This window comes from Endocarpon pusillum, assembly GCF_000464535.1.
Source record: "Endocarpon pusillum Z07020 unplaced genomic scaffold scaffold4192, whole genome shotgun sequence".
In the NCBI taxonomy this organism is placed as follows: Eukaryota; Fungi; Ascomycota; class Eurotiomycetes; order Verrucariales; family Verrucariaceae; genus Endocarpon; species Endocarpon pusillum.
This window is the reverse complement of record NW_006916399.1, coordinates 322,784-340,682: the sequence shown is the minus strand read 5'-3', so window position 1 is coordinate 340,682 and position 17,899 is coordinate 322,784. Positions and strand designations below refer to the sequence as shown.

Sequence of the window (17,899 nt, the reverse complement as noted above, 5' to 3'; positions counted from 1 at the left end):
GCTTTCGGGAATCCCGCACCACACCGCGGACGGCAAACCCAGTCTCTGCAAGGGCATCTACGAACCGATCCATGGCTCCGCGCCAGATATTGCTGGGCAGGGCGTCGTCAATCCGGTGGCTGCCGTCTTGTCGGTTGCGATGCTGTTGCGGTACAGTCTGGGGATGGCCGAAGAGGCGAAGGTGGTGGAGGAGGCGGTCAGGAATGTGATTGAGATGGGTGTTGCGACCAAGGATATCGGTGGCTCGGCCTCGACGAGTGAGGTAGGTGATCAGATCGCGGAGGAGCTGGAGAAGTTGTTGAAGAGGTGAAATGAATCAGGCCAAGATGGCATCTGGGGGAACTGGAGCGTGGCTAGATGGAATCAGCTTGGTGGGATTTAGAATGAAGTTCATATCGCAATTCGGGGGTGCTGAGACCCAGACAGCCAACGGCAGAGAGGAAGACCATATGGGGTGACTGCATACCCCCCTTTTTTCATTTTTTTCATTCCTCCGCTACCTCACTAAGTCTAAGCCAGTTTGCGCAACCATATCAGTTGGCATTTAACTGTTCAGCCCCACAGTCAAACTCACCAAGCCAATGTTTAACTAACTTAGTATAACGAACCAAACCCCCCCAATGCCATCAATCCATTCTCCCAAAACCGCAAGCATCTTCATAAAGGTTCTCCTCCAACCCAACAACATCACCAGTCTCACCGAAGCCAAGCACACCTACTTTACCTGGAAGAATGAATCAACCTCAATTCCCCTCCTTTCATTACCGGGTAGTGTTATCTCTCTCTCTGTCTTTCTCTTTTTCTCTATCTCTCTGTGTCTCTGTTTCTGTGTACGTAAGTGTCGCATTCTCCACCCCCTCCTCATCTTGGAACGGGAGAGACCACAGTCGCATCAGTTCTGATACGTGACCTACCTTTCCTGCAGTTGCCTGATTATCCTGCCTGGACATTGCAACGTACTTAATGTATCTGTACGGGGGGCTCAGGGTATCAGGTGCTGGTGCCTCATTCTTTGCATGCTTAGGACAAGCCGCTGCATTGATCCCCATTCTCTTGCAATGTTTGCTCAAGTTGTGGTGCAGATGTTGTTTAGGGCGCTTTATATGAATTGTCAGTTGTAGCGGACGGATGTGGTTGGCACTTAGTTGCACTGGATGGATTCTTTACTTCCTCACTGCGGCCATCCGACTTTGGAGTGAGGATGCTCTATGTGTGGCGCGAAGATGTAATTCTTGAGGCAGTCATCTGGATGACCCAACTCTCGTTGCTTGACTTGTTTGTAGGGTCATTGATGCCGGCAGAGGTGCAAGACTGATGCTTACCAAACCTGGAGAGACATGTGTTTGTATTTCCTATCTCAGCGTTTGTGTTGCCCATTGGGTGTGGCTCTGCGTGTGCCACTCACAACCAACAGGCGAAATTAATGGTACATTTTGATTCTTTCTTCAAGACCATCGTCTTTAAACAAGGTGCTCCATTCCTAACATTCAACCTGAACGAAAACTCACTCATTCATGAATATTTGGACTGAAGAGTAGATTTGAGTGATTCCACTAACTCACATCATTCTCGATAGTGGTTTGCATCTGTTCATGGCGCAAGCAAAACATATCTCTGACCCTCAAGGCAAGAAGATGTCCTGTAGCAAAGCTGGCGGCTCTCCCCCACCAAGCGTGGAACAGGACCAAAGCTCGAATGAGATGGATATCAAGAACATCTGCTTCGTTGGTGCGGGACATGTAGGTAAGTTCGATTGCTATGGTTCTTCCGATTTTGGCTTCTTGAAAATGAAGAAGAGGCTTCGGATTGTCAAGCTGATATCCTCTTTTCTCTTTCTCGTCAGGTGCCCCCTCCGCCACTGTCCTCGCTTTCTTCAATCCAGCCCTACACATCAACGTGGTCGACATATCTGAGGCATTGGTTCGCAGATGGAACTCGAACTCTCGTCACCTGCCCCTGAACGATGAGCAAGGGTTGTGCGACCTTGTTCGAGTTACCCGTGATGGTACACTTCCTACGTTGCTCTGGACGGATGATGATGGGGCGATGGAGAGGCCTGGAAGAAAGCCGAATTTGGTATTCTCGAATGATGTTAAAGGTGGTGTTAGGGAGGCGGATATGGTGTTTCTTTGTGTGGAGACGCCGACGAGGAGTGAGGGTGAAGGAGCCGGGATGGCAGCGGATACAGGGTCTTTAGAGAAGGCAGTTAAAGACGTTGCGAGGTGGGCAAAGGAAGGTGTCATCGTGGTTCTGAAAAGTACTGTTCCCGTTGGGATGGCCAGGAGGGTAAGGGAGATGGTGAGTCTTCTGCAAGAAAAGCACAAATCACAACATTGTTCGCCGAATACCCTGACATGGGATGAGTAGATTTCGATGATCAGGCCTACCTTGTCTTTCGAGGTCTTATCCAACCCCGAATTTCTGGCCGAAGGAGAGGCAGTTAGGAATCTGCTAGAACCTGATCGCGTACTGATTGGGTTATCAATGACAAGCACTGGTCATGCGGCAGCGTTGGCGCTTGCAGACATATACACCACCTGGATAGACCAAGAGAAGATACAAAAGATCAGCAACACGTCGGCAGAACTTGCAAAGCTGACAGCCAATGCAATGCTTGCGCAACGAATCAGCAGCATTAACACAATCAGTGCCATATGTGAGCGGACTGGCGCCGAGATTGCTGAAGTCCAGACTGCTCTCGGCAGTGATAATCGAATAGGTGCGCATTTTCTGCAAGCTGGGATTGGATTTGGCGGTTCGTGTTTCCAGAAAGACGTCCTCAACTTGGTACATCTGGCCACATCACTCGATCTTCGTGATGCAGGCGATTACTGGTTACAAGTGCTTCAGATAAACCGCTTTCAGACTCGCAATTTTGTGCAGAGGGTCATTTCCAGATTAGATGGATCCTTGGCAGACAAGAAGGTGGCCATTTTCGGATGGACGTTCAAGAAAGGCACCAGCGATGCGCGCGAAACTCGTTCATTCCACGTTGTCAAGGAGCTGCTCAAAGAACCCGTAAAGGAGATCACCATTTTCGACCCTGGTTGCGATCTGGCAGATATCAGGGCAGCGATTCGTTCACCGGGGGGCTTGGAAAGTGGCAAGTCGGAATGTCCTAACAGCAACGTCACGGTTCACGATAATCCGTATTCGGCCTGTCAAGAAGCTGACGCAGTCCTCATACTGACCGATTGGGAACAATTTCGCTGCTTACCTGATCCAGAGAGGCCCTCTGTTGCCAATCCCAAAGACCATGGGGTAGGGGCCGCCTCCAGCCCAGCCTCATACATCTCCTTGGGCCATACGGCGTCTTCAGGGGTCCGCTCAATAATATCCAAGCTAAGCATACGCGACAGTCCCGAACAGAATGACAGGAGCAATGCTTTTACAAATCCTCTTGGCCATTTAAAGCCCGAGTTACCTTGTCCTGCTGACTGCAGGGATTGCAACAACAAGACATCCTTGCCGATGAGTGCAGATGTTCAAGTCGATTGGAAGCGGGTTTCCACAAAAGTCAAGAGCCCTGGATGGGTTTTCGATGGTCGAAATATGGTCAATGTTGGTGAGATGCAGAAGCTGGGGTTCCGCGTTGAAGCGATTGGCAAGGCCAGTGTATGGGAGAGTGACGCCTACTAAGAGCGGGCAATGGACGCAGCATTGGAACTCACTGAGTTTAAATAAGGAAGTGTTGCTGCGCAAGCCTATCTTGGTGGTACGTAGTGAAGCTGTTGGCCAGCAAGAAGATTCGGCATTGGATTAATTCCAACTGCCAAGGCCCTCGAGCTCTGGGTACCAAAGCCGAGGAGGACAACTTCAACGAGTCTTGATTTGGCTCCTAGAATGCTGGTAGTACTTCCATATATGTCTCCAAATCCCAGAAGGCGTATATCATTTTTTGGCTAGCCAGTCGTCACAACGCAGCTAGCGAAAATCTTGTTTAACTACCAGCAAGCCTCTTCCTGCCGGGAATGTGATATGCTTTTTCTACCACCACTCACCCCTCAGCATCAAAGAATGAGTCAACCTCACTCGTCTCGGTATCAGTCCTCTCTAAAGGCCGATTTTTCCCTGTTGAAGGGTTCCCTGAAGCCTGCATTGGCCCCATCAGATTCATGTTTCCCATCTTGTCATTCATGGCGTTAATGTGTTGGTCATCATCCATCAGACTCTCCGACCTTGTCCGATGTTGCGATGAAATATTTTGGTTTGCAGTGACCGCCTTTGCGTTTGGAGCCGAGTCACCAAAATCTATCAGATCATTCCCATCACCAGAGGATTGGGCGGCAGCATTTTGCTCCGGTTGCAAATTGTTATCGTGATTTGGTGCTGCATTGGAAGTGTGAGGTGGAATCTCAAAATCAGAATCTACTTTCTGCCCAGGCAGAATGGGGGTAATGGCCAGAATTTGCTCTGTCATTGTCTTTGGATCTTTACCATCTCTGTTCTCGATCAGCAAATATACGTCCCTAATTGTACGTCGACTCACATTGTGGCGTTCAGAATCCAATCGAGATCCGCTTCTCCCTCTTCAGATTCACCAGGACCAGCCCTTACTCTTCTGAACAACTTGGGCGTCCAATCAATTCCTTCTTCGGCTCTCTTAGCAGCCTCTTCTCGCTGGCGATCTTCGATCTTCGACTTCTCATCTGTTGCTTTCTCGTGATCCCGTGCATTGACTGCCAGCACGGTACTCCGCCATAGCTTCTGACTTTCCCGGTCAGCCTGCTCTTCTAGTCGTCTTGTCCGTGGTGGCGTATGCTTCGCGTTTGTCGCATTGAAAAGTAGCTCCTTGTGACCTGTCACCAGATCTTTGATGTGCATCTCTCCATTCCACATGCCGCTCAGCTCATAGAGTACCTCTCCAGTCTTTTCGTTCTTGATCACGCCCCCCATAGCATTGTAAGTGCCACTAAAGTAACCTTTGGTCTTGAATTCGATGTCTGCGGTCAAGTTGTTCTCAGGACAGCGCACGTAGCTATGATCCCCCAGTTCGTATTTCATCTTGCCGAAAAGGATACCTCGAGCATACATGTTCGGTTGAGTTAGAATACTACCATGAGTTAGCAAAGTCCGCAGCGCTGGCCAGAGATGCGCACTATTTCTCCCCACCTCTTGACTTTCCCCTGTTCAAGAACCTTAGATATGATATACCCTCCATCATGCTTGCAGCTGAGTTGCCCAGGAACTTGCTACGGGGTTTCAGTGTACCATCCACACGGATACCGTGGTCGGGAGCCATAAAGAAATACGAGGATTTAGGTGGATGATGTGATGTTTGTTCAGCGATGTAGTAGCCTCGAGTGTGGTCGGGATACTCCCAGTAGCAGGTAAAGGTCTCGCCAAGGATTGGGTTCAGGGGCTTCTTTACCCCCCTAAATGCTTCATCAGCAGGGCCAGCAGAAGATGTGATATCAACAGCTTACGGAGGTTTGATGTGCCAACCGCTGAGGTAGAATTTAACTACCGCCACGAAACGCTTGATGGGATCGTCGATTTGAGGCATAGGCAGCAGTGTCTCCGGATGCGCCATGAAACTGTGGTCAAGGGTCAATCTTTGATAAATAAGAAAAAGTCACCATGCGCACTTGGTAATTCTCTCCAACATAGACCGTGGCTCTAAGATAAACGTGGGCAAGGTGACGCGTGAGAGATCTGCGCCAGGTCGAAGCTGAGATATGATATGTGAGAGGACTGAGCTCTGGCTGTTAGCTTGCTAGTCCTTGGAGCCGGTTTGTTATGGCTTTACCGTTGCCCTGGTCTGGCTCGACAATGGTAGCATCGTCTTCTGCCCCCCCGGCTGAGTCTGGTCTCATATCATCCGTGGACGAGCGGTTGCCTAGAATCTTCGATCAGTCTCAAAGTACCCAGGGCCAGTATGTGTCCTTACTGTTCAGGCTCGATCGCCTGTGAGCATGATGACTATGTAGTGGCATCTTGAAATCCTTCCCAAAAGCAATCAGCGCTGGATGTTTGTGATTGAAGGCATCAGAAAAGTGTATAAGTATCAACCGGAGCCTCGGCGGGAATGACGCAGGGCTGCGGTGGAATTTGACACGAGAAAGGCTGAAAAGCTGACAGCGCAGCGGGTCAATATTCGCAGTCAACCGCTGAGCTGCGCAATTATTTTGTGCTGCATTCAAGGCGCGCTACATCAAGAACTGCGCAATGTTGCGGTTCTCAGGAGGTCAGATACTGGGACACTGCCAGCAGTCGTGATCATCTACCTTGTCGCAGTAATACTAGCAGTCCGCCGTAGTTGGTTGGGATTTGTCCATCATGGCCCCGCGGAAAGATGCACTCCAACGTCATCGGCCCTTATCGTCAGGACTCTTACGGTATAACTTCAGAAGTTGTGTTACAGCTCACATATTGATATGCTCTGCAAACCTGTCTCTAATCATCTATGGGTATCTAGATTCGTAATGATGACAGTTAAATGACCAGCCATCGAAGGCGGCTCGGGGCTCAATGTCTATCTCCCAAACTCTAGAAGGCTTTCATGGAGAACTCCACTTGCTGATGCTGTATCCTGTTGGACGATCACCCTATTCAGCGTCGCCCCATTCCGATCATGTGTCGTGACTCTCACCACGTCAGCTTTTCAGCTTCTCAGAAATGGCCACGTCTCCCCCAGTGATTCTTCTCAAAAACTCCTGATCCGGCTTGTATAACATGACATGGAAGTGCTCCAAAGCATGCACACTCTTGAGAGACTTCCAGTTCTTGAACCAGATGAGACTATCCCGTGACACGCCATTTTTCCCGCAGAAGGTCTTTTGCACAAATGCATCGATCAGCGCTCTCGATTCTTGGCTGAGATCATTGGTAGTGACATCGTCTTCGAGTTCGAATTTGGTCCAAACCACAAGATGGACAATATCAAGGTCAATGCCGTATGGCCAGTCATTGTAGAGGATCTTGTAGTCGGTGGGGTTCTCGAACGGCGCTTGACCAGAGGGTTGGACAGATGGCCAGTGCAGTCTTTCGTGCTGGATGAAGTGGAGGACGGACCCAAATGTCTTCTTGAGGTAGTGGACAAACTCAACGTATCGTATCAGGTCGGTCGGCGTACGTTGAAACAGGTCGATACGGTTGATTCCTATTGCTGTTTAGAAACCGCTTGTGTAGATAGGATTGCATTCGTAGGAACACCCACTGATGGCTTCCTTGACCTCGCTCCAAGTCCATCTCCGGAAGTCTTCTTCTCTCGTACATATGATGCGCTCGGTCTTTGGCGAGATTATGATGGCACTCTTTGGACAGTCACTGACTGATTGACCTCGTGGAATGGTTATGAATCCCAGAGATGGTGAACCAGGCCGCGCCATGGTCAAAGTGTGAGGGTAGATAGCATGCGGCATTGTGGTGGGCAGGTGCACGAGGAATGGTTGAGGACATGTTTGCGCACCGTGGCGGGCAGGTCACTTATGGCTTGCAACGCAACACCTCCGGTGCTGTGTTTGTCCTCGACGGATCCATCTTGACACACGCCGCCACGTGCTTTGTCTGCAGTCATTCACGTGGAGGAGTAGCGGAGGAACAAAGGAACAGCCTCACAATTGGGGCCGCAATTCGGTATCTTTGTTGTACGGCGCCTAACTAGATTCAGGACTAAGAGCGACTGTCTACGTTGCTTGATCAACGCCTAGCTCCTTCTTCCTTGCAATCCGTGCAGGCTTCCAGGCGGTCCTGGGATCCTTGGATGCGCTACTTCAGACGGCCCGATACGTTACTCGTGGAAGACTTCCGAACTAGTTTCCGTGAAGGGGAAGGCGTTGCTTATCTGATAGCAGCATAAATGCTAGCCGCTCCTATTTCGGTCACACCGACTTCCCACCAGCTGCAGGATGAAGATGAGGCTTGCATGGGATAGTGTTAGGTACACGATTTACATGCTTGCTAATCTGGAGTATCTCGTAAGGTTACTTTGGCCCAAAATGTACCTGGCGCAGTGCATGCCTCATGCAAGAATGCATCACAGCCCAATTGCTCATCCAATCATCCACACAACTTTCCAATGATGAGTCTTGCACTAATGAAAGGAATGAAAATCGTGTCCGGAAAGCTTAAGAAAGTTGCCTTGAGGGCCAGCATGACAGAACATGATCTGCCCAAGCACTTCACCGTACCATGCCAACACATCAGCATCCTCCTACATTACAGTCATCCTCGAACTGTCCACTTGTCATTCAACCAGAATTCGTACGGATGATACTGGCCGAAATGCTGCACAATCTCCTTGAGCCCACAGGGTAGAATGAGTAGGTTGTTGATAGGACAGCCTGCACACCGGTGCCGTATGAGTCTGATGAAACTGGCGACCGCCATCTTATTCTCGTGCTCAGTCAGAGTGCCCACAGGGAACAACGGATCAATCCGCAATTTTTTGGCGATGACGTCCAGCCGATTGTTTTCGGGGGTTCCTACATTTTCGAGCCTTCGCAAACGATGGCCTCCGTATTCAAGATTCAGATATTTTCCCGAGTAGAGATCTTGCGTGATTCGTTGAATATGCCACTGTTCGGCAGCCTTGACCCAGGTGCTGATTGCCATGTCCGGCTTGTAGATTACCAATTCGAGCAACATCTCCCTAGCCTTTTGGTCCACCCAACCAGTCCCAGCCCGAAGTACATCTCGGCTTGTCTCGAGCTGAAGTGTCGGGTCTGGAAGCCATTGTTCATCAGGATCGTAAGGTAACCAAAGGTCGGCATCGGTCAGAAGTCGGGAAGGGAACAAGAAAGTCGGAAGGACTGAGGCAGGAGCCCACCGCTCCCGCGCGTGAACGATGATCTTCTTCTGAATCGCAAGTCGTCTCACCGCAAGATCACCTGTCTTCTCAACGAAATTCTCATTTCCCTTGAGCTTTATACTTTGCCAGATCTCTTGCGCACGTTTGACAATGTCTCCCCGAAGCCGGGAGCGATTAACTCTGAGTTGTTCACATTGAGGTCCGCCCTTCCACGTCTGCAAAAGCTGGAGGATGTAACATTGAACGTTGACAGCAGTCTCAAAGTCGATTCCGATTCTTGCGCGCAGAATTTCGTCGACCATAGGGCGGTACTCATAATTCTGGGGCTTCTCTCTAAGACGGATACTGCTAACATATGCGAAACGTTTAATAAGCATGACAAGACCGGGGATTTTCGAAACTTGGGCAGGATCTGGATTAGTCATTCGAGAATTAGCAGGTATTGTACCGATTCTCGAGCAAATAACATACCCAGCATATAATGATCATAGCATTTGGTGCACCACTTCAATCCCCAAATCTGCTTGTAGCGGCGATATCTTCCAGTGAGCTCAAGGCAGATACAGCATCTCATATTATAGTGTAGGTGACCAGTGATCTCTCGTCTGTAATCAAGCCAGGGTTGGTATGGACCACCTAGGGCCATGACCCTCACCCGCGTAGGAGTTGTCGGATAGAATCGTCGATCATGGGGATGCGTGGTATCATAAGAGAAGTCCAGGTTTAAGGAAAGCTCACTCAAACCCAATAGAACTGGTAGGACAAACCGAGAGCTCCGAGTCGAACCGTAGTAGAACGTTTCATTGCGGAAGTGGTTCGTCCTATTTGAGCTTGTTACTCATGGCAAGATGGTGAGAGGCGTGAAACTTACGATAGTTGCAAAGTCGTGTCCGTCCCATCTCCACTTGTATAAGCCATCTTGCGATTTTCAACGAGCACCTCATCTTGAAAGCTCTCGGGCTCAAGGAAAAGAGCGGCGGGGAGAGCGTCATACCATATCCTATTCGATTGCTGAAACCCTAAAACTTTGTTGATGTCAGGGTATGCAGAGGCGACTTGAATCAGCCAGATTGGTTCAAGATATTCAAGAATGTTCTTCAGGATCTCAACCGGGAATCGTAGGAGCACCGGCCTATCAGGACGAGATGAATGCCGTCCAGACGATGGAGGCTGATAACCAGCAGTAGAAGAATCAGGACTTGGCGCAAGGCTGACATGAAGTACACCCCGTCTCATACGGTTGCGTGTGATTCCTGGAAAGTTTCAGTCATGTCTGATATAGTAATTGTACCTGATACTCACTCTTCATACCCTCAAGTGTAGCAATACTGAGCTTGGCCATGGTTGAAATGCTTCCACCAGACCAGGTATCTGACTTCCGTGGACAGATTCACCAAGACGTAGACGATCCTAAAGTAGATAAAAAGCTGTCAGCACATGATATGGCTATCAAGATATGGTCGAAAATCTGAATAGGTAGAGCACTCGCAACGCGTAGATGATGGAAATTATATGGCCAGGCAGAAGCAAATAAGGTTGGAGGGCAGCTATCAGCCGACCATAGCCTGCAGCAGATCACGCTGACCATGAAGATCGACAGAGAGAAAGTTCATGGGAGGATCAATAACGTGCAAGCATGAACGAGTAGATAGGCTAGTGTTGAAGTTGATTTTGCATCATCGCACGGGGAGAGAACAAACCTCGAGGCTTCAAACCCAGCAACGCAGAGTAAGTTCTGGGGAGAGAGAAAGCAATGGTGAAGTTGTCGTATGTCGAGGGAACAATACAGAGAACCAGCGGCAGTAGTAAATAGATCCCAGGAAAAGGCCAGCGTAGTGAATAAAGCTCTTCAAGGCCCTAGAAGAAGATCGGTACCTTACATCGAAGATCGGCTCTTTCAGGAAATTGAGTTTGGAGAAAACAAATCGCGTGCTGTTTATGGCGTTGGATTAAATCTCTTGATCTAGCTGCGCAGGTGTCATTTGAGCACCTGGGAAGACATGATGTCGAGCGATGAGGCTCCGTATCAAAATTGCTGGCTGGTGCGAGGTATAGGACCATGGATCACTCGTTCGTTGTAAGAGAAACACTCTTTTGATAATGTGTTGAACATCTGGGTCAACCAACAAGCTTGTGATGCAAGTAGATATTATGGCTGATAACACTCATGCCACACGAAGCTGCATACACTGCATGAAACCCCCCATCAGGATGAATTACCAGATCTGGCGACCAAGATCCTCTTCGCCATCCGCTCAGTAATCAAAAGGATGCGCGCTTCACAAGGTATCCCGGCCTTGCAGAAATTGATCGTGTGTCAAGTTCCATTTGCCTGATCAGATATAAGTCTGCAAAAGGTGATTTTGAGACAAGATTGCGCGGCATAGATTGTGCTACGCGACTCGACAGATTTAGGGCCGTAGAAAATTCACGATGTTTCCGGAGTTGCAGCAGCCGCATTGCGCGGTTGATCGAACAACATGCTGAATGCACTTCGTTAATGTCTACCGTATTGGAGATTGTATGGTTATGAAATTGAGGGTTTGTGTCCCGTTCTGATGGTGTGCTCAGAACGGGAGAGTCCAGAGATATTGAGCAAGCTCCGGAGCACCACGAACCTGAGAAAATAGAGCCTTGAGCACGAAGTCAGCCTAGTGATCGTACCTTGCTGATCTCAGGACCATCCGCCTGCACGACATTGACGCCAGATAGTTTGAAAGCTCGAACAGCGTCAGCCCAGCCTTGCTCGAGGTCAACGCACTTGGTGCCTTCTTCAACAACATAGACAGCAAATCCTGCCTTCACAGCGTCCAGAGCCGTGTATCTGACGCAGTAATCACCTGCCAGACCAACAATGAAGAGGCTAGAGACCGCTTTGTCGTTGAGGAGGTCAACCACATTATGACTCACCCCTCTCCCCTCACAATTGAAGTTGCCGAAGGCATCAGCGAAGACAGAATACATCTCGCTCTTTTCGTTCATACCCTTCTGAACAACAACGTCAACTCTCTCCTGCTGAAAATCATCGCTAAAGGCGGCTCCTTTGGTGCCTTGCACGCAGTGAGGAGGCCAAAGTCTTTGCTTCACTTTCTCATCTTCTCTGCCAACAACCCAGTTCTTCAATTCGATGAAGCTTTCGAAAGGTTCATTGTTTGGTGGAGGGTGGTTGGTCGCGAAAGAAATATGATTAGCTGGATGAAAGTCTTGTGTAGCAATCTTGATGACAAATCCCGGCAAAGAGATAAGTGAATTGATCAATGGGGCAAGATCACGGCCTCCAGGAACGGCCAAGGATCCGTCCTGGAGAGCAAGTCAATGCAATGCATCTTAAAGATCTAGATGTCAGTGATACCATACAGGTGGACAGAAGTCATTCTGAAAATCCACGACAATGAGACCAGGTCTGAAAGTTGGCTCCTCACAAGCCATATTTTGGAAAGAGAAGCAGACAGGAGGGGAAAGAAGATCTAAGTTGAAGGTGAATTTGCTCCGTTGTGCTATGGTCCTCTACTATAGTGAGTATGTCCTGCTTCGGAACGGCTAGTAATTTACTGGAAAGAGGCAGGAGATGTACGTAGTATAAACCACTGATGGGCCATTGACGAGTTAGTACAAAATTTACAAGTTGCACCCTCTCACAATTTTGAGCGAGTTTTAGTAGCGTGGTGCTAAGACAAAGCTTGGCAGATGATTTCTTGTGCACATGACATCTAGTGTAGCAACTTGAAGTTGGAAGTGCAATCTTATGACTGCTATCACTCAGTGACAAGTGGTAAAGTTCAAATCAAGTTTCACTAGTCATGGGAAGTCTAGGAGCAGTTTCCAATGTTTTTTTCATTGTTAAGATGCGTGATGCTACTCTGGGTCATTGGTTAGCAGATATCCAGCCCTGCACCGCTTCATGATGCTCCAACGCCTAGAAATGCACCATGAAAATATGTTCATTCAAAAGGACACTTTCTTTGCCCATAGCATCATCTAACCGCTGTATAGCCCGTTCAGTTGCCCAAATTGAAGATTGGGTTGCGTCCACGGATCTTCGGTGCTGCACCTGGTGTGGGTGCTGCAGTTGCTGGCAAAGTTACGAACTCGGTGGTCGTAACTCGCTCAGTCGTGATGACGGAGGTGATCAAGGTCTGCACCGAGATATCTGAGACTGCTTGAGAGCTTGTCGCGGCAGCGGATGGGGTGGTGGATGGAGCATCAGGACCAGGAATGGGTAAGATGATGGTCGGGATGGCCTCAAACGAAGATATGGAAGCCGAAAGAACGACTGACGAGGCAGATGTAGCCAGGCTAGATGAAGCTGAAGCGCTAGACCCGGGAATAGGCGAGATCGTGGTTGGAGCTAATGCAGCCGTGGAAGAAGCAACTGGATCAGATGAACCTGGAGCAGCAGATGATGCTGGGGTACCTGGTACCGGTGCTGATGTAGACGGAGCAGAAGAAGGCGGAGCGGAGTCGGTTGATCCAGTGGCGGCAGGCTGCTCACCAAGTTTGGAGAATTGGTCGGGAACAGCTGCATTTTCAACTGGCTGGTCTTGGACAAATCCACTACTGGCTACCTTCTGAAACAAATCACCAACTGACTGGTCCAAATCGACGTCAATACAGCTCGTATAGGTCTCGTTCTTCCCCTTCGGGAGGCCTGGGTCGATGCCCGCGGCTGTTGGCCATTCCCACACCCAATAGAGTGTGTAAGGTTTACCAGTTAGAGCATCGGAGGGGAGTCTAATATCGGTTTGGCACCACAAGTCGGCTCCCATGAGCTGGTTTGTTGGATGGGCGAACATCTTCTGTCGATTTGTGGATATAGCACCGCCGTTGACTTGATAGCACTGGCCATCGTCGTAGGCACCCTTGGCAAGTAAGACACCGCGTCCATCTCCGCCTTTGCCGTCCGCGGTCCAGACGCCGTGAACATCGTTAAACAACTCGTTGTCCTTTGGTTCGGTGGTTCCGTAAACAAATATGTTGCCGCGGTTTTCAGCTTTGCCGGGTTGATTCTCAGGAAGTGTTACATGGCCGTTCTCTTGGTAGCGAAGTGCGATGTCTGCACCCGGTACTGTCTTCAGGCGAGGGCTTGATTTGGTCTGCGAAGAGGTTGATTTCTGAGAATCTTTGCACATCGGATCATTTGGAGCGCCAGTGATGAGATGGACCAACGGCACGTCACTAAAACCAGGCTCGGTTCGTAGGATGTTGCCACGAGGATATCCAGGCTCACCCACGAATGTGCCATTCGGCGCAATGGCTGTGAGCTGCTCGATCCATGTGTGAGCATGGGCGACGGAAGTAACGCTGAGGATGCCAAACAAGATCTTGCTGATGGATTGTGAAGAGAGCATGATGATGAGGTGTGTATTGTTGTGTAGAGTTGTGGTGGTGAGATCTCTGAGCAATGAACTTCGGCCTGCCGAAAGTTCAAGGAGTTTGATCGAGAGTTTTTCGAGTTTGAGCTGTCTTTCGAGTGGTTCGCAAGTTATATGTATCTCCAAAGAGGTTGCAAATTAGGTAGGATGGACTGCGGCAGAACAAGGAAGAAGTTGCAGAAGATGGTGGTGGAAGGTTTCTTTTAACTGCCAGAGCCAACAATAGGTTGCTAAGTCATAATGTGCATCGATATGACAAAGATTGTGGTATATGAGAAGGAGACAATGACCGAGGGGTGGTACAATGAGTGAATGAAGCGAGAAATCACTTCTTGCGGTCAACGCAATACAACAATGCTAACAGACAAAGGCAGAGATTTGCGCCACGAGCTATTGTTGAGAACAATGCAAAAAGACACAACAGTATTCCACAAAGGGGAAATGCAGACTGTAATAGCACTCGGCACAGTAGCGTATTTCCAAGGGTACGATCATTATGAAACAGCCTTATGGAGAAAGTCACTCGGCAGAAGCGCGACAGGGACAGACGCCCAGCCGGCCAAGTTAGGATATTGTCTCTAAGGGCTTGCATCTGTACAAAGCCACGCATAGCCAATGGTCAGGGTACCAGCTATGTCTAAGCGAAGACATTGAGGAAAGGTCTAGATGGGTCATGTTTCAAGTCACCTCGCGTGGTAGAAGTGTAGAGGCGCTGATCACAACGGCGGCAACAATGTTCCAAATTGGCGATACCTTGGCCAAGACTGTGAAACAAGCTCATTAAGCCATCTCAAAGTGTGATGTTCTAGGGTAATCTTTGATGTCTTGGTAGCAAATGCTCCAGCTGTGTTGTGAGGAAGTGCTACATCGAAGAGTCCACTGATTGAGCATTCTTCAATCATCGAACAACGTATGGGTGGAATAAGTCGATGATGGAGTACTGAGATTCCAGACGCGCTGCAGCCGTAGTGATGATTGAGATAGGTAAAGGGTTTGTTGAATGAGAGGAGGTCAGGATCCCACCTGTAGGGAGCGGGGCTGTGTCAGAAGGAAATTAGTTTTGAGTTTGTCGGGGAATTGATTCGTCAGAGCTGGGAGGCGGCAATCTTACTCCGTGCTTCTTGCGTGACAATAATAATTGGTAGGTGGTACTTATCACTTTCGACTTCTTCGGTCACCTCGTTTACATGCCGCATCTCCAACCAGTCCTCGCTTATTTTACACTCTACCTGCCTACTGAGTCGGGTTCATGAAATCGCTTGCCCATGCTGTCCGGGTGCCCGTCTCGCACCTCACTTCAGGCATTCCTTCGAGGGAAATAAAAGAGTTGGATCATTGTTGCCGCGTTACTCCTACCATCACTCCTATGTCTCTTGGCTCTTGTTCCTTATTTCTCCATCGTAGATAACTCCATCGACAAGACAACGCGCTTCGAGATGGGCCATATCTTTGCTCTTAGGGACCTCGAAAGAGTTATTGCGCTCGGTCACCGTGCCAGTTGTATTGCTCATCGCTTGTCACATAACTGGCACTTCTGGTGGGCCTATTTGGAGATCTGCTCCTTGCTGCGTTGTGCAGTGCGTCAGAATGAACCAGCACAGTCAACTTCGATGGGTGGTGTGGCGAAAGCTGACGAGTTGCTCATCGCAATGTCTCTCTCTATCTCACCTATTGGATAACACATTCGCCATTCAACCACAACTTGCTTATCTCGATTTCGGTGAAGCGGCGCCTATGGGACCGCGCACCGGTAATATATGACCAATCCAGGATAATCCTTGGTCAAAAGTCTGATGCTGAGGAGGTCATCGAGCGTTCATAACCCATGGCCAGACATCGGCTCAATTTAAGCAGTAAGAGTGACTTGAGTTTTCGTCCACTTGGCCTTTGGATGCACTTAGTAATTTGACACCTCCGTAGCGGCACCACTGCAAGCAACGTTAGTGGTGAAGCTTTGGCTCTCTGCGTATTTACCGATCCGAAACCCAAAATTCTGTGACTGCTTACCTATCTGAAGCAAGATCCAGGCACCATTCGGACTATGTCATACACGGAGCATAGCCTGTTATTTGTAAGTTGAGCCCATATGCTTCTGGTGCCTGGAGCTAGATTCGAGGAACAGTCCGGTTGACATGATCCGTGTGGAGGGTATGCTGCGATATTCTCTGTACATTTTCCCTGCCTCAGCGGCACGCAGTCAAATACCTCCGTTCCAAAGAGAAACGACCTTGAGGTTCAGTTTTCAGGGCTATATATTAGATATCTGCTATCGCCAGGTTTCCCTTCCACTCACATTCAAGCGAAACCTTTATTGACCTTACATCCTCTCATACTAACATTAAAGCTGCGATTCTCCAACCCATCGACCAGGTTCCACAAACCCATCCCACCCATCCTCGACCTTCTACCATGTCCGTCCGCAAGATTCTCGTCGCTGGTGCAACCGGCAAGCAAGGCGGGGCAGTAGTCAACGCTCTTGTCGCTAACCCGCCTCCATACCCTCATGAGATCCTTGCCCTAACCCGCAATACCGAATCTGCTGCCGCCAAAGAGCTAGCCTCCAAATCGAACAAGATCACCCTCCTGCCCGGCGACCTCAACGACTGCCAGTCTATCTTTACTAAAGCCGGCAGCAGTGGTAGCGTTTGGGGGGTCTTCAGTGTACAATTGCCTGCCATGGGTCAAAAAAACGTCTCCGAAGATATCGAAGAAAAACAAGGTACAGCTTTGGTCGATGCGGCCCTCTCCTCCGGCGTCAAACACTTTGTCTACACCTCGGTCGATCGCGGCGGATCAAACTCGATCAATGAGCCCACTAATATTCCCCATTTCATCTCCAAGCACAATATCGAGGTCCATCTCATCGAAGCAGTCAAAGATCCAAAGAAAAATCCACAGGGAATGACCTACACCATCCTCCGCCCCGTTGCCTTTTTCGACAACCTGACACCAGACTTTCTCGGCAAAGGCTTTGCCGCCATGTGGAGTAATATGGGCGTTGTACCTCTTCAACTTGTCGGCACGAGGGATATTGGTATCTTCGCCGCCATGGCCTTCTCCAAGCTTGATTCTGACCCAAAAGTCTTCCTCAACAACGCTATCTCCCTCGCTGGTGATGAATTGACTCAAGCCGAGGGCTCGAAGGTCTTCGAGAAAGTTTACGGAAAGAAGATGCCTATCACTTTCGGGTTTGTAGGTAGTATGATTCAGTACTTGGTGAAGGAGTTAGGGACTATGTTCAAGTGGTTTGTAGATGTCGGCTACAAAGCTGACATTGCGGAGAATAAGAGGCTGAACCCGGACATGCAAGACTTTGAGGCATGGTTGAGAGAGGAAAGCAAGTTCAACGAGAACAAATAGCAGCTTCACTACGAGTAGGGACAGGCTGTGGGTAGTTGCTTGTCCCATCTAATTGAGCGATTTTAATCGGGTGTGTGAATTGATTTGAGCATGCAGGTGCGTCTGGTGGGCATGCTCTCCATCCGTGTTGGAGTGTCCGCTTGGACTTCTTCGCACCATCGTTATAGTAAGTTGTTACCACTTACATTTAATATTGCACCCCAGTCAGGAATATTTTCCTTCGGCGAACCCTTCCTCCCTTCTGCCACCTGACACAGTAGTCTTTATGGCATGTCTTTGACCGGTAAATAGTCTTCTTCAGATCATCTTGCGCTCCGTTTTACGTGAAATTCAGGAAAGGCGCCAAAACCCCATGGATAGTGTGTCGTGGATGGTAAATCTACCCTTCGACCCCTGGTCCAGGCGTAGTTTCCAG

At 49.2% G+C, this 17,899-nt stretch overlaps 7 protein-coding genes across 7 annotated transcripts; 2 read left to right on the top strand and 5 right to left on the bottom strand.

Moving 5' to 3' along the window:
- Window positions 1-1,592: 1,592 nt before the first annotated feature.
- On the top strand, window positions 1,593-3,639 carry EPUS_02431 (uncharacterized protein; the record flags this gene model as incomplete). Its single annotated transcript, XM_007805337.1, has 3 exons — window positions 1,593-1,743; window positions 1,844-2,298; window positions 2,368-3,639. 3 exons carry the CDS (start codon window positions 1,593-1,595, stop codon window positions 3,637-3,639), a joined length of 1,878 nt encoding a protein of 625 aa, XP_007803528.1.
- A 358-nt stretch (window positions 3,640-3,997) lies between these two features.
- On the bottom strand, window positions 3,998-5,936 carry EPUS_02430 (Oxysterol-binding protein-like protein OBPalpha; the record flags this gene model as incomplete). The annotated part of the gene is made up of 7 exons (XM_007805336.1): window positions 3,998-4,442; window positions 4,490-5,053; window positions 5,100-5,375; window positions 5,427-5,537; window positions 5,589-5,694; window positions 5,750-5,839; window positions 5,891-5,936. 7 exons carry the CDS (start codon window positions 5,934-5,936, stop codon window positions 3,998-4,000), a joined length of 1,638 nt encoding a protein of 545 aa, XP_007803527.1.
- A 660-nt stretch (window positions 5,937-6,596) lies between these two features.
- EPUS_02429 (uncharacterized protein) lies at window positions 6,597-7,364 on the bottom strand (the record flags this gene model as incomplete). The annotated part of the gene is made up of 2 exons (XM_007805335.1): window positions 6,597-7,102; window positions 7,160-7,364. The coding sequence occupies 2 exons, from the start codon at window positions 7,362-7,364 to the stop codon at window positions 6,597-6,599; spliced, it is 711 nt and encodes a 236-aa protein (XP_007803526.1).
- Window positions 7,365-8,166: 802 nt separating this feature from the next.
- Window positions 8,167-10,094, bottom strand: EPUS_02428 (uncharacterized protein; the record flags this gene model as incomplete). The annotated part of the gene is made up of 4 exons (XM_007805334.1): window positions 8,167-9,164; window positions 9,224-9,573; window positions 9,624-10,005; window positions 10,055-10,094. 4 exons carry the CDS (start codon window positions 10,092-10,094, stop codon window positions 8,167-8,169), a joined length of 1,770 nt encoding a protein of 589 aa, XP_007803525.1.
- Window positions 10,095-11,319: 1,225 nt separating this feature from the next.
- EPUS_02427 (uncharacterized protein) lies at window positions 11,320-12,181 on the bottom strand (the record flags this gene model as incomplete). Its single annotated transcript, XM_007805333.1, has 3 exons — window positions 11,320-11,385; window positions 11,417-12,052; window positions 12,110-12,181. 3 exons carry the CDS (start codon window positions 12,179-12,181, stop codon window positions 11,320-11,322), a joined length of 774 nt encoding a protein of 257 aa, XP_007803524.1.
- Window positions 12,182-12,750: 569 nt separating this feature from the next.
- EPUS_02426 (uncharacterized protein) lies at window positions 12,751-14,100 on the bottom strand (the record flags this gene model as incomplete). Its single annotated transcript, XM_007805332.1, has 1 exon — window positions 12,751-14,100. One exon carries the CDS (start codon window positions 14,098-14,100, stop codon window positions 12,751-12,753), a length of 1,350 nt encoding a protein of 449 aa, XP_007803523.1.
- Window positions 14,101-16,533: 2,433 nt separating this feature from the next.
- EPUS_02425 (uncharacterized protein) lies at window positions 16,534-17,484 on the top strand (the record flags this gene model as incomplete). The annotated part of the gene is made up of 1 exon (XM_007805331.1): window positions 16,534-17,484. The coding sequence occupies one exon, from the start codon at window positions 16,534-16,536 to the stop codon at window positions 17,482-17,484; it is 951 nt and encodes a 316-aa protein (XP_007803522.1).
- Window positions 17,485-17,899: the final 415 nt, after the last annotated feature.